This window comes from Mirounga leonina, unplaced genomic scaffold (genome assembly GCF_011800145.1).
Source record: "Mirounga leonina isolate KUSES-001 unplaced genomic scaffold, KU_Mleo_1.0 Mir_129, whole genome shotgun sequence".
NCBI lineage: Eukaryota > Metazoa > Chordata > Mammalia > Carnivora > Phocidae > Mirounga > Mirounga leonina.
In genome coordinates this window covers 48,626,048-48,639,961 of record NW_023270323.1, presented here as the reverse complement: position 1 = coordinate 48,639,961, position 13,914 = coordinate 48,626,048, and the positions used below count along the sequence as shown (strand labels likewise).

At 34.6% G+C, this 13,914-nt stretch overlaps 1 protein-coding gene across 3 annotated transcripts in view; it reads right to left on the bottom strand.

Annotated features, from left to right (window-relative positions):
- PDS5A (PDS5 cohesin associated factor A) overlaps window positions 1-13,914 on the bottom strand; it is a 132,918-nt gene that overhangs the window by 47,309 nt on the left and 71,695 nt on the right. For all 3 annotated transcript variants that reach the window (XM_035005104.1, XM_035005106.1, XM_035005105.1), the window contains exon 17: window positions 8,230-8,345. In XM_035005104.1, coding sequence (XP_034860995.1) covers window positions 8,230-8,345 — 116 coding nt within the window. The remainder of the gene's footprint in view (window positions 1-8,229; window positions 8,346-13,914) is intronic.

Here is a 13,914-nt window from a genome sequence, read left to right as displayed (position 1 = left end):
TATTTGAAAGCTGAGATATTTTTTAGTTTATCTCCCTATACCACCGACCAAACTCCATGTGTAACTCTACTGAAAACAACAAAACTAAAATTAAATGACACATACTAGAAATATAATTTACTATTGATTTCTATGTATAAAGATATCATTTACAATCTTAGGAAAAACAAAAGAGGGCAGCTGCTAAATGGACAAATGACAATTCACTCAAAGCAAAAAGCTAATAGTTAACAAAAACATGGACAAAGATGTTTAAATTAATCCCTGATAATTAATTTACTGAATCAGTAATTACATTCCTAGAAATTCATAGCAAAGCAGTTCATCAAAAGCATGTTATATTCATAAATAGATTCATCAATTAAAAACCCACTTAATTACAAAAATACAGATTCTAAGGGACACATGCACCCTGATGTTTATAAGCAGCCTTATCAACAAGAGCCAAACTGTGGAGAGAGCCCAAATGTCCATTGACTGATGAACGGATAAAGAAGAGGTGGTACATATATACAATAGAATATTACTCAGCCATCAAAAAGAACGAAATCTTGCCATTTGTAATGATGTGGACAGAACTAGAGTGTATTATAAGTGAAATAAATCAGTCAGAGAAAGACAAATACCGTATGATTTCACTCATATATAGAATTTAAGAAACAAAACAGACAAACATATGGGAAAGGAAAAGAAAGAAAGAAAAGAAAAAGAGAGAGGGAAACAAACCGTAAGAGACTCTTAACAATAAAGAACAAACTGAGGGCTGATGAGGGAGGGGGATGGGGGATGGGCTAGATAGGTGATGGGTATTAAGGAGGGCACTTACTGTGATGGAACACCAGATGTTGTATATAAGTGATGAATCACTAAATTCTACTTCTGAAACCAATACTGTACTGTATGTTAACTAGAATTTAAATATTTAAAAAAACCATTTAATTGTCCAACATTATGGAATTAATTTTTCAAACATACCTAACCACCACAAAATGGAGTATTACTTGGTCAATAAAAATCAGTCTATGTAGCAAGATGATACTATTTTAAGTAAAAACAGATGTGATTTTTGGTTTTGAGACTGCTTCCTCATCAGTAAACTGAAGATAATACTACCTTATTTTGAGGGACACTAAATTATTACAGCAAATGGCCTAGTATATAGCAAATATTTAACAAATGGAAGCTAATGATAAATTTTAGGTGAAAATTTTTCCTTTGGAAAAATATGCATATTTTAAATTATTAAAAAAATTTTAAGTACAAAATATATAAGATGCACATATGCATCTTCTATATAATTTAAACCACTTTTAGTACTTTTCTTTCTAACAACACAATAATTTAAAAACCTTAGTATCCTCAATTGATTTAAAAAAACAACTTTTTTTTTTGAGAAAACAAATTAGGGGTGTGTGTAAATAGTAGCCTGAAATATAATTTATATATCATATAATTCACATATTTAAAATGTGTAATTCAATGGTTTTTAGTGTAGATTCACAGGGCTGTAAAACCATTACCACAATCTAATTTTAGATTTCTCCCCGTCCCCAAAAAAACCCCTTTCCAAGTCACTGCTATTCACTTGCACCTCCTCTAGCCCTAGTAATCTATTAATCTACTTTCTCCTGTTATAGATTTCCCTATTCTGAATATTTCATATAAATAAAATCATACAATATATGGCCTTCTGTGACTCCTTTCACTTAGCAAACTGTTCTTAAGGTTCATCCATGTTGTAGTATGCATCAGTATTTCATTCACTTTAATCCTAAATAACCTTCCAGTATATAAGACAATTTATCCATTCATCAATTGACAGACATTTGGGTTGTTTCCACTTTTTTGGCTATTATGAATAATGTTGCTATAAGCATTCATATACAGGTATGGACATATATTTTCATTTCTCTTGGACATATATTTAGGAGTGGAATTGCGGGTTGCTATAGTAACTCTCTCTGTTTTCACTTTTTGAGGAACTGCCAAACTGTTTTCCAAAGCAGCTCCATCATTTTACATTCTCACTGGCAATACAGGAGGGTAACAATTTTTTTGCATCTTCTCCAACTCATCTGTCTTTTTGATTATAGCCATACATGTGCACGACACACACACACACACACACACACACACACTAACATTCCCATCTCCTCACAAAAAATTGCCTTATGTCCCCTGTGTCGTCAATCTCCTTTTTCCATGCTGGCAATCACTGATCTGGTTTCTGTCACTACAATTTTACCATTTCTAGAATTTCATATATTTTGTGTCTGACATTTTTTAAGTGACATAATTCTTTTGAATTATGAGGAATCTCTTTTGAGCTTCCTCCATGTTGTTGAGTAGAATCAGTAGTTTATTCCTTTCTACTGCTGAAAAGTATATATTGTATGGATATATCACAGTATGATTACCCAATTATCAATAGATGGACGTTAGGGTATTTCCAGCTTAAAGATATAAATAATTTATTTAATTAATTGCTATAAGCAATTAAATATACATCTTTATGGCAATTTATGTTTTTTTTTCCTTGTAGACAATATGTAGTATTAGGATTCCTGAGTTGTATGGTAATATTACATGTCTACTTAATGTTACAACAAACGGTCTCCTACAGCATCAACACTTGGTATGGACAGAATCTTTAATTTTAGCCAAATGATTGTGCAGTGGCATTTCTCATTGTAATGTGAATTTATATTTCCCTAATGAGTAATAATGTTCATTGTCTTTTCCTGTGCTTATTTTCTATTTGTATATCTTACTTGGTGAAGTCTGTTCAAATCTTCTGTTCATTTTTATACTTTGTCTTACTGAGTAGTAACAATACTTTTTATATTCTGGATATAATCTTTTATCAGGTATATGCTTTGCAAGTCTTTTCTCCCAGTCTGTAGCTTGACTTTTCTTTCTCATAATGGTGTCTTGCAAAAAGGAAAAATTATTTCATTTTCTTTCATTGTTTGTGCTTTTTATGTCCCATTTAAGATATTTTGCTCACCCCATATTTTGTTTTATAAGTTTTAGCTCTGACATCATATATTTTTTAAAAAGTTATTTTCAATTTGAGAAAAATATTCTGAATTAACTTTCTATTAGGAGGAAATCCTATAAAATGATTAATTTAACAGGATTATAAATGTGTTTGAAAAAATTATGTGTTTGAAAAAATGATACATTAATTTAACAAGATTATAAATGTGTTTGAAAAATTTAATTTAACAAGATTATAAATGTGTTTGAAAATGTATCTAATTATTTGCAAGAGGTCATCCATACATTTACTTAATAAGTATTTAATGACTACCTATTATGTATGAAGTCTTAGGGTCTGTCCTGAAAGTATAGTGCAAAACAAGACAGACATAATCTTTTTCATTTATAATGTGGGTACATCACCATTATGAGTCGAGCTATAAGAAAAAGACCCAAGTCTTGAAACCAGGATTGTAGTCCTTCCTCTTATAAAAGTACTTTCATTTCTAAATGAGAGAAATAATACATACACCATATACTTCACAGGGGTATCATGCAGCAAAAGATTATTACCAATTCAAGTACACGTTGAAAACTGCTTGGGAAGTCTTCTATGTGTCTCTTTCTCTTCCATGCTGTGTTAACAATGGATACAAATCTTCACCATTCTATCTCAGGTCTAAATCCTTCCACTGAGCAGACTACCTACTTTACTTTTAACCTAACAGAGAATAATGGAGGCCTTGAGTGAAAACTAATGTTCTATACCCTACCTTCTAACTTCCTCTCATTTGTATCTATTATTTTTTCATGTCATAGGGGAAGATTTCCTTCTTTCTATTCCTCTTTAGGGATGTTGCACTATCTTAATTCTATTCCCCTTCTCCCATCTTCAACCTCTCTTCTTTTCTATTAGTACCCCTCAAAGGTATTTCAATATTCAAAATTCCTTCATTAAAAACAACAGAAGACCCTTCTTCAAGTTTACTCTCTTCCCATCATCTCATTTTTCTCCTTTACTTTTATAGCTAAACTGTCCACAGTGGCTGTCCCACATCTCAATTTATCTCCTAAAGCAGAGTTTCAAAGTGTGACAAGGTATTTATCCCCTTTGATTTTCTCATACCCAAAGGTTGCTGAGTGGAACCTACTGGGATCCTGTTGAGCTAGGCCAGTCACGTCTGGCCTTGGGTAGTCTTCTCTGCTCAAATATTATCATTTTCTCTGTGTATCATGATGTGTATTTGAGAAGGACTATCCTAAACTCTTCTCAATAGCTGGGTCATGTGGGTTTGCCCTTGCTACCCCAAAGAAACTATTCTGGCTATTGTGATGTTTCTCCCTTTTCTAAGTCCAGTGGATGCTTTTTACTATCTATTTTCCTTCTGGGTAGCATCTGACCCGCCACTTTTTAGTCCCTCTTTTCTGTTATCACTCTTTCAAGATTTTCCTTCCACTTTTGACCATGTCTCCCTAAAAAATTTTTTTAACTGAAGAATTGTCATATGATATTATGTTAGTTTCAGGTATAGAGCATAGTGATTTGGTATTTATAAACATTATGAAATGGTCACCACAATAAGTCTAGTTACTATCTGTCACCATACCACACTGTTAGAATTTTTAAGAATTCAATGAATTCCTTATCTTCTGGCAGCCTCTTAATTTTCCTTAGGATTCAGTCCTCACCCTTTTCTTTTTAAATTTTACCCTCTCCCCGAGGTTTCAACCATTATTATAATCATTACTTCACTTTCCACCACTATCTAAAGACAAGTAACTAACTGAAACATGCATATGTGTATTTGTATAAACACAAGTCTGGAGAAAATATACTAAAAAAAAATTGGTTATATTTAGGATGATTTTCTACTATCCTCATTCCTTTCTTCCAAAATCCTTCATTATGGTTAAAGTACATGCAATTTTCTAACTACTTCTTGATTCCTTCTGCCTTTGTCTTTTTTTTTTTTTTTTAAAGATTTTATTTATTTATTTGACAGAGACAGAGATAGCGAGAGCAGAACACAAGCAGGGGGAGTGGGAGAGGGACAAACAGGCTTCCTGCCATGCAGGGTGCCTGATGCGGGACTCAATCCCAGGACCCTGGGACCATGACCCAAGCCGAAGGCAGACGCTTAACGACTGAGCCACCAGGCGCCCTGTTTTGTCTATCTTTTCGTCCTAGAATAGCTACTAACGTTCATTCGGTAATTACTATGTGTGAGGCATTGTGCTAAGTGTTTTATATATCCATGTCATTTAAGCCTCTCAACAATTCCAGTTGTTACTGTAATGTATTATTCTTATTTTAAACATAAGGACATTAAAGCTCGGAGCAGCTTAAATAATTTACCCCAGGACACAGGGCTAGTGGCCTGGGCTGCTCTCCTCCTGCAGTCTTCACCTGGCCACCCTCCATAATTCCTACTCATCTTCCATTACCCATTTATGTGTGATCTATTTCAGAGCCTTCCCTAACAACAAATCCATCCCACACAATTTGGGTTATATAACGAACCTTCTCCAGTTACCCAATGTATTTTACAAACTGCTCCATTAAATGTATGTTACATGAATAAATAAACCCTCTATGTGTAATTTAATAGTCCATGAAGAGGTGATTATACAGAAAGAGTATTATATGACATACATATTTCTCATTAAAATTAATAAATTGGAATTTTGCATACAATTAGTCTCTCAGAAACCCTAATCATAGGTTCATTTCTCTGAGCCTTAACACCTATGATGTTACTGAAAAAATTGAGTTTCTGGTCTTTTAGACTGGAGATCACTAGCTTATATAATTTACTAAAGTAATGAAACCCTATGAAGCTTCATGGAAACAAACAGCAAATGCCATTATATGTCTTTCAAAGTCAATATGCAAAGGCAAGAGTACTACTACATGTACTATATCCTTGATTTACCTCATTAGAATTAAATGGCATAGAGCAAAGGACACTGACATCAAAAATAATAAATCTGGTGGGAAATGATATGGCCACTGTGGAAAACAGTATGGAGGTTCCTCAAAAAATTAAATATAGAAACACCATATGATCCAATAATTAAACTACTGCATATTTACCCAAAGAAAATGAAAACACTAATTTGAAAAGATATATGCACCCCTTTGTTTACTGCAGCATTATTTGTAACAGTCAAGACATAGAAACAACCTAAGTGTCCACTGATAGATGAATGGATAAAGAAGATGCAGTACACACATACACACAAATATTATGCAGCCATAAAAAGGGATGAACTCTTGTCATTTGCAACAACATGATGGACCTACAGGGTATTACGCTAAGTGAAATAAGTCAGACTGAGAAAGACAAATGCCATATGATTTACTCATATGTGGAATCTAAAAAAAATGAATAAACAAACAAAAAGCAGAATCAGACCTATAAATACAGAGAACTGATGGTTGCCAGAGGGAAGAGGGATGGAGGGATAGGCAAAATGAATGAAGAGGAGTGGGAGATACTGGCTTCTAGTTATGGAATAAGTCATGGGAATAAAAGGTACAGCATAGGGAATATAGTTCATGATATTGTAATATCACTGTATGGTGACACATGGGAGCTATATTTGTGGTGAGCCACAGCATTAGAGATGTTGAATCACTATGTTGTATACCTGAAATTAATGTAACATTGTGTTTGAAGTATACACAAATAAAAAGAATTAAAAATTACTGCCATCCTTTGGAAAAATCAATCAATCTATGATTTTTGCCATTATCCAGCTGTGAACAAACCATTTACTCTTTGAAAACCTTAGTTTTCTTATTTGCAAATAAGGAAATTAAAGAAAAAGGAATTCTTAGTCAAAAAGGAAAAAGACAAACATCGCTCTTATTAGCTGAATTGCATACCCCAAATTCATATGCTGAAGTCTAACCTCCAGTACGTGATGCGACTGTACTTGAAATGAGGGCCTTAAAGGAGATAATTAAGGTAAAAGGTGAAATGTGTGGGACATTATCCAATATGACTATTGTCCTTATATGAAGAGAAGATTAGGACACAGACAATGTGAGACCTTGTGAAGAGACAGCGAGAAGAAGGCCGTCTGCAAGTCAAGTAGAGAGGCTTCGGAAGAAATCAAACTTGCTGACACCTCTATCTTGGACTTCTAGCCTCCAAAACTGTGAGAAAATTAATTTCTGTTGTTTAAGTCACCCAGTCTGTAGTATTTTGTTATGGCAGCCCTAGAAAATCAATACAACTGGCATTTCAATACAACCAAAGCAGTAGTTCACATATGGTGAAGTAACTAGCTAGAACCAGCTCTCCTAATCCAAGGCTGTTTAAAAAGAGAACCAATAAAACCAAACCAAACCAAAACGAGAGAGAGAGAACCAATAAGTGCTATGTAATAACCCAATATGAAAAGGAAGACATATAGCTTATCTACTATACCAGGCTACTTAGTTTTATGTGTTCTAATTTTCACAATCATCCAACAGGGAGATATGACACACATACTGAAGTTAAAAATAAAATGAAAAACTCAGATAAATTACTGGGCTTCTTTCAAAGCCACAAAACTGGTACGTAGTAGACACAGGTTGTGAAACCAGATTAGTCTAAGGGCAACTTGTGCTCTTTTCAAAATACTATTCTGTTTTCACATATCTCAAGTAAACAGTGATATATACTAAAGGAATGTTGTGTGGCCATCAAAATGGTTAAGAAAACTCAAAAACTGATTGATAGCCTATAGATGTAAAATTTTCTTCTTTCTCCATTCTTAATATTCTTTTTTTTTTTTTTTTTTAAAGATTTTATTTATTTATTTGAGAGAGAATGAGAGAGAGAGAACACCTGAGAGGAGATAGGGTCAGAGGATGAAGCAGACTCCCTGCCGAGCAGGAAGCCCGAGGCGGGACTCAATCCAGGGACCCCAGGATCATGACCTGAGCCCAAGGCAGTCGCTTAACCAACTGAGCCACCCAGGCACCCTCCATTCTTAATATTCTTAATTTCTTTAATGAGCACATATAGGCTAAAGATAAAACACAAGAACCCTTAAAAAAATAAAAGCACTGAAGTAAGCCAAAGACTAGAAAACAAACAGGCCCTTCTTTCAACTTCAATGATACATCCTTCTGCCATTAAAAAGGTATACAGGGAACCTTTTTAGGTTTTCTTAGGGACCCAGAATTTAAACTTACAGCACTGTGGTTTCAGATTATATTCTATTTTTCAGTGAATATATTTCCTAGCTTACCTTATGGCTTCTGAATCAATGTGCACAGGTGCAATTCTTTCCAACAGAAATTTGACCATCTCTAGAAAAGGATTTGTTGGCTGCTTAGGATTTGCAAGTTTTCGAGCTATTTCTCTCTATAGAAAGGAAAGATTTTACCGTAAGTATGATTTACTTTCATATTTTTCAAAATAAAAATAATTATAGGTATCAAAAGCATTTAAAGATTCAAAACCAGCAGAATCTGCTTTAGACCTGACTAAATTTCTGCTTTAGATCCTGACTAAAATTGTATACTCATTAAGTAATCAAAACAAAATCTGGACTGTGGGGAACAGAAAGGGGATGACACAGTATAATTTATGCCTTCTGTCTCATATTTCTCCCATGAAGTTATTGATTAGTAAACAATCTTTTTTAATGCTCTACTTCCAAAAAGTTAAAAATTTAAACTTTCATGGGTATGTCTTCAGTTTATTTCAAAATTTACTTCAAACTAATAACATAATGTTTATTAGTTTATTTCATAATAATGTCATAATATTTTGTTTTATTTCAGTTAATGATTTTTTTAAAGAGGGGAAGATTCGTAAGTATGTAATTATAAAGTTTTTTTTAGTTCTGGAAGAACATAGCTGATTTCAAACACAGTTGTATTACATCAAATATCTCCTACAAGGAAAACACATTATTGATGGAATTTCTAAAGAACATATTAGGACTTAATGATTATAGAACCTAATTCTCCCAAAGAAAAGGTTAAATTTACAAAATGCTGGGCATTAGGGAAAGAAGTTTAATAACAATGCTTTTAATTGAATATCTGTGATGAGTAAATGTAAATCTTGGCTGATAAGATAAAGCACATTAAAAGTGCTTTCCAAACTATAAAGCAATAACAAATAATAGTCATTTTATGTACTCTTTCCATAAAAAAAAGAAAAAAAACATTATATGTTCAGAGGGACAAGGGAAAAAGGAAAAAATTTCTACTGTAGTTTTCAGTGACATCCTGACACATATTAATTATAAAACCAATATTAAATTAGATACCATCCATGTCTGTTAATAGAGTGTAAGTCTCAGGAAAACTTCTTAGTCATTAAGATGCCTGATTTATTTTGCAAGCTGTAATTAACTGAGCAAAATTTTAGCATTTGAGAAAATAAAAGTATTTTAGTCAGTGCTCGGTCCTTACATACTTTGCTCTAACCAATAGATATACATTTTAAATCTGAATTTAAGTATGTTACTATCTTTTGAAATCAAATCTATTTTGTGCAGGTCTCCCCAAAAGGGGATTTTTCTATCCCTAGTATAAAATTTAGTTGCTTTAACCTAAGATAAAGTCAGTGATCATTTATTAACAAATAAACCTATTGGAAAATTGCTAGACAAACTATATAGTCAGTACTTTGGAATAGATTACTAAAAAAGGAAAAACTAGGCATTAGGAGAGACAGTTACAGTAGAAAAAAATAAAGGAAATGTTAAAGGGAAAAATAATTCAAAATTATCTAATCAGTAATAACAATATAAAATACACCTATGTACATAAACAATAACACTAGACACAATGAACTTTTATTTTAAAGTAGGCTCCATGCCCATCGTGGAGCCCAACATGGGGCTTGAACTCATGACCCTGAGATCAAGACCTGAACTGAGATCAAGAGTCAGATGCTTACGCAATTGAACCACCCAGGTGCCCAACACAATTAACTTTTAAAACCTGACGTTTTTGTATTCCAATATAACCTTACATTTAGGTAATCCCTCATAACAATATTTTATGTATGCAATATCTAGGTACTTTCTCACAACAACTACATGTGGTAAGATTCTTAAGTGATACTGGGGATTAGCAGCAAGCCAAATTAGTTTGTGACAACAAAAACCAACTAATTAGTTTGTAGCAACAAGTCAACAGTTTCCTTATTTACACAAGAAAAAAAAATACCCACACATACTTCCAACGCATAAACAAGAAATTTTATAACTGAAAAGTAGTTGATAAAGCTTCAAACAGAAGTAATCATTTGTAATCTTTTTAGGAAATGACAGCAGAAAGAAAAAAAAAAAATTCTTTCTGCATCCCTGACAGTATTTCCAAAATTTCTCATCAACTATGGTAACACTGTAGATTCATACTACTACTGATATTTACTAATTACATAAATTGTTTAGTATATTAAGCACCCTTATGGAGTATCAAGGAAATAAAGAAACAGTCCCTATTTTTTTTTTTTTTTAAGATTTTATTTGAGGGGCGCCTGGGTGGCTCAGTTGTTAAGCATCTGCCTTTGGCTCAGGTCATGATCCCAGGGTTCTGGGATTGAGCCCTGCATCAGGCTGCCTGCTCTGCGGGAAGCCTGCTTCTCCCTCTCCCTCTCCACTCCCCCCTACGTGGGGTTCCCCTTTTTTGCTGTGTCTGTCAAATAAATAAAATCTAAAAAAAAAAAAGATTTTATTTGAGAACGCATGCGTATGAGAACAAGTGGGGGGAGGGGCAGGGAGATAAGCAGACTCCCCACTGAGCAAGGAGCTAAAGGTAGGGCTCTATTCCAGGACTCTGAGATTATGACCTGAGCCGCGGCTGAGCCACCCAGGTGCCCCAATCCCTATTTTAACATGCTTATAATTTATTAATTTTGTTATTACAAAAATAAATAGCTTAAAAATTCTGCATCTATATATCCTTTGTTCTTCATACATTTTTTCCTTTCTCATTTTGACAATAAAAACATTTGTTAAAAAAAATAGTATTCTTTCACATACAGTGTTCCCTCTCATATACTTCTGTTGTTTTCCTAATCAAATGTCTCCCAAGAGGATTTAACATTATCAATATTTTTCGTAGCTGGAAACAGTAAACTAGATAAAGCAATTTCTCACAAGAAGCAGTTTCTAAAGGTTTAACTTTCATGTTACAGTGATCTGTTGTTTTTGGTTCGTGTGTGTGTGTGTGTGGTGGGTTTCCCCCACCAATAAGCAATTCTCTGGACACCAGCAGGATGTTATAATTCAGCTCAATTCTGACACTGTCTACCCCGAGGTAGCATCAGTTCCCACAGGTTAAGAGTTCAGTCTTAAGAGACTGTTTCCCCCCAAACCTCCAGACATCAGTTGTAAGCCCTGGTTGTTACCTATACTCCTGACCAACCGCCTGTAAATCTAGATTCCCACGACCCCCTCCTTCCTTGGGTCTGATGAACTTGCTAGAGCAACTCACAGAATTCAGAGCAAAATTTACTTACCAGATTACTGGTTTATTATAAAAGGATACAGATCTAAGAACAGCCAGATGGAAGAGATACATAGGGCAAGGTATGTGGCAAGGACAGGGAACTCCCATTCCCTTTGTGAGCCTGCCCCTCACCCCAAATCTCCACATGTCCACAGACCCGGAAGCCTCTATGAATCTTGTCTTTTTTAAGTCTTTAATGGAGGCTTCATTACATGGGTTTGATGATCAAATCATTGACAACTGGTGACTGAACTCAATTTCCAGCCCCTCTCCCCTTCTCTGATGTCAGAGGGTAGGATTGACAGTTCCAATCCACTAATCATGTGATTGGCTACACAGGGAACCACTCCCCACCCTTAGCTGAGCTCCCAAAAGCACCTCATTAACATAACAAAAGACACTGTTGCAGCTCTCAGCACTTAGGATGAGTTTTAGTCCTGTGCCAGAAATGGGGGACAAAGACCCAATATATATTTCTTACTATAAATCACATCACATCTTGTATCATTCTCACTGAACCATAGAAAGGTTAAATGAAAAGAAAACAGGAAGCACTTGATGACTGTTAATAAATAGCATAACGTAAGTTAGCATCTCTCTCCCCTTTCGTTCTTTTCTTCCCTACCTCCTCCAGGAACTATACCTATGCTAATATATATGAACCAGCCTTAAATTTCAGACTTCTAAACACAACTGCTGCGAGGCCACACATCGTTATCTTCTCCTACCCTTCAAACATCTTCTCTGATAACCAATCACTCAAACTAGAAATACAGGAGTCATTCTTGATGTAGTGGTCTAATCCCTACTCATCCTTTAAGATTTGATTCAGGAATCCCTTATTCTAGAATAAGCTATTCCCATTTCCACCCCTGCCTGGGACGGCTGCTGTTCCTTTGTGTTACCAAAGTGCATGATTCTATCAGAATACTTACCACCCTGTATTCTCTATTGAGATATTTGCCTGCCTCTGTCATCTAAACTGCAACCGCAGTGAGAGACCATGTATAATACAATTTACTAAATTACGCAGTGAACTATAATGGTGTAGACTTGATCAAGGGACAACCCAAAGTTTGGCCTTCAGAAGATACAATGCATATTCAGATAACCTTGTAGGGAAGGGTTTTTTAAGGTGTGGTTCATGGACGACTTGTATCATAATCACTCTGAGACTGTTAAAAAGATGGAGATTAAGGATCCCTCTCTACTTATTTTAAGAATTCCTAGTGTTTGTCATAAATATGTAACACCATAAGAATTACTTTTCATTCACATCTTATAGGGCAGTGCAAGGGGTCTTGTATTAGGTCATATATAAAATTTCATCTTATCTTATTCTAACATATTATGAGGTTGATAATATTTATAGATGAAGAAAAGGAAGCTCAGAAATATTGAGTAACTAACAGTCACAATGGCAATAAATGGTCTAGCTGAAATTCAAACCTAGGACACTCTCAAATGCTCAATTAATAAGCTTCCTTTCCAGGAATTTAGGTCATAGGGAGGTGTTAGAGCAAAAAATAGCAAGCAGAGCTCATGCTATGGCAAATATGTGATCCTTCTCTAGGACCAAGGTGTGGAAACTCAAAACCTGAAGTCCAAAGGAAAAGCAAATCTATTCGGCACATATCATAATAGACTGCTCATCCTCTCTTACTATAGCATCATGGTGTATGTATTAATCCACAGTATGTGTCTATTGTAATTCCTTGCTCAAAGTATTTGATCTCTATTCCGACAAATTCTGTTACTGAGTAATGCTCACCTCTTGAGAAGAAGTGACTGTCATTTAGAAAAAAAGGAAGTGGTAGTATATACACATTAGCAGGGGACAGAGAGGGATTCTCAGAGAAAGAATGAAAGCTATATAGAGCGACAGAAACTAAATTTTATGTTTGTATACTTCTTTATTCTTTTCTTCAACTTCAGAATGAAACTGTCAGGAAAAGAGGAATGTGATACTAGAGGGTATATATAACTAGTACCAGCAACCCTTGCGGAGAAAGACAAAATGATATAGATATTCTGGAAAACAGCAAAAACTCTTCTAACAGTGGTCATTTTCCAGAGTGTTTAAAGGGTATTATAAATCCTATTTTATACTCAAGAATACATAGATATGTTAAATAATGTGCTCAGAATACACAATGTTAATGTAAAAGCCAGAAATTACTGTGAAACTTCCACCAAATAAACTAAAAAACATGAATAGCAGAAATTTTTTCTTCTAGAAAAGAATTCTATTAGCTATTCTGTGGACCATTACTTAAAATATTTTCAGAATAACTCCCCCCCCCCCCCAAAAAAAGTATCATTACCATGCCCTTTCCAGTGCAACTGTGGTCCTCATCTCTACTTTCTTGGTTGCTAAAATCAGGAGTGCTGATTGGCTGCACTGCATGGCTGTGGTATTCATCCTGAGATATTTTGGTTACAAACATCTGTTTTGCATA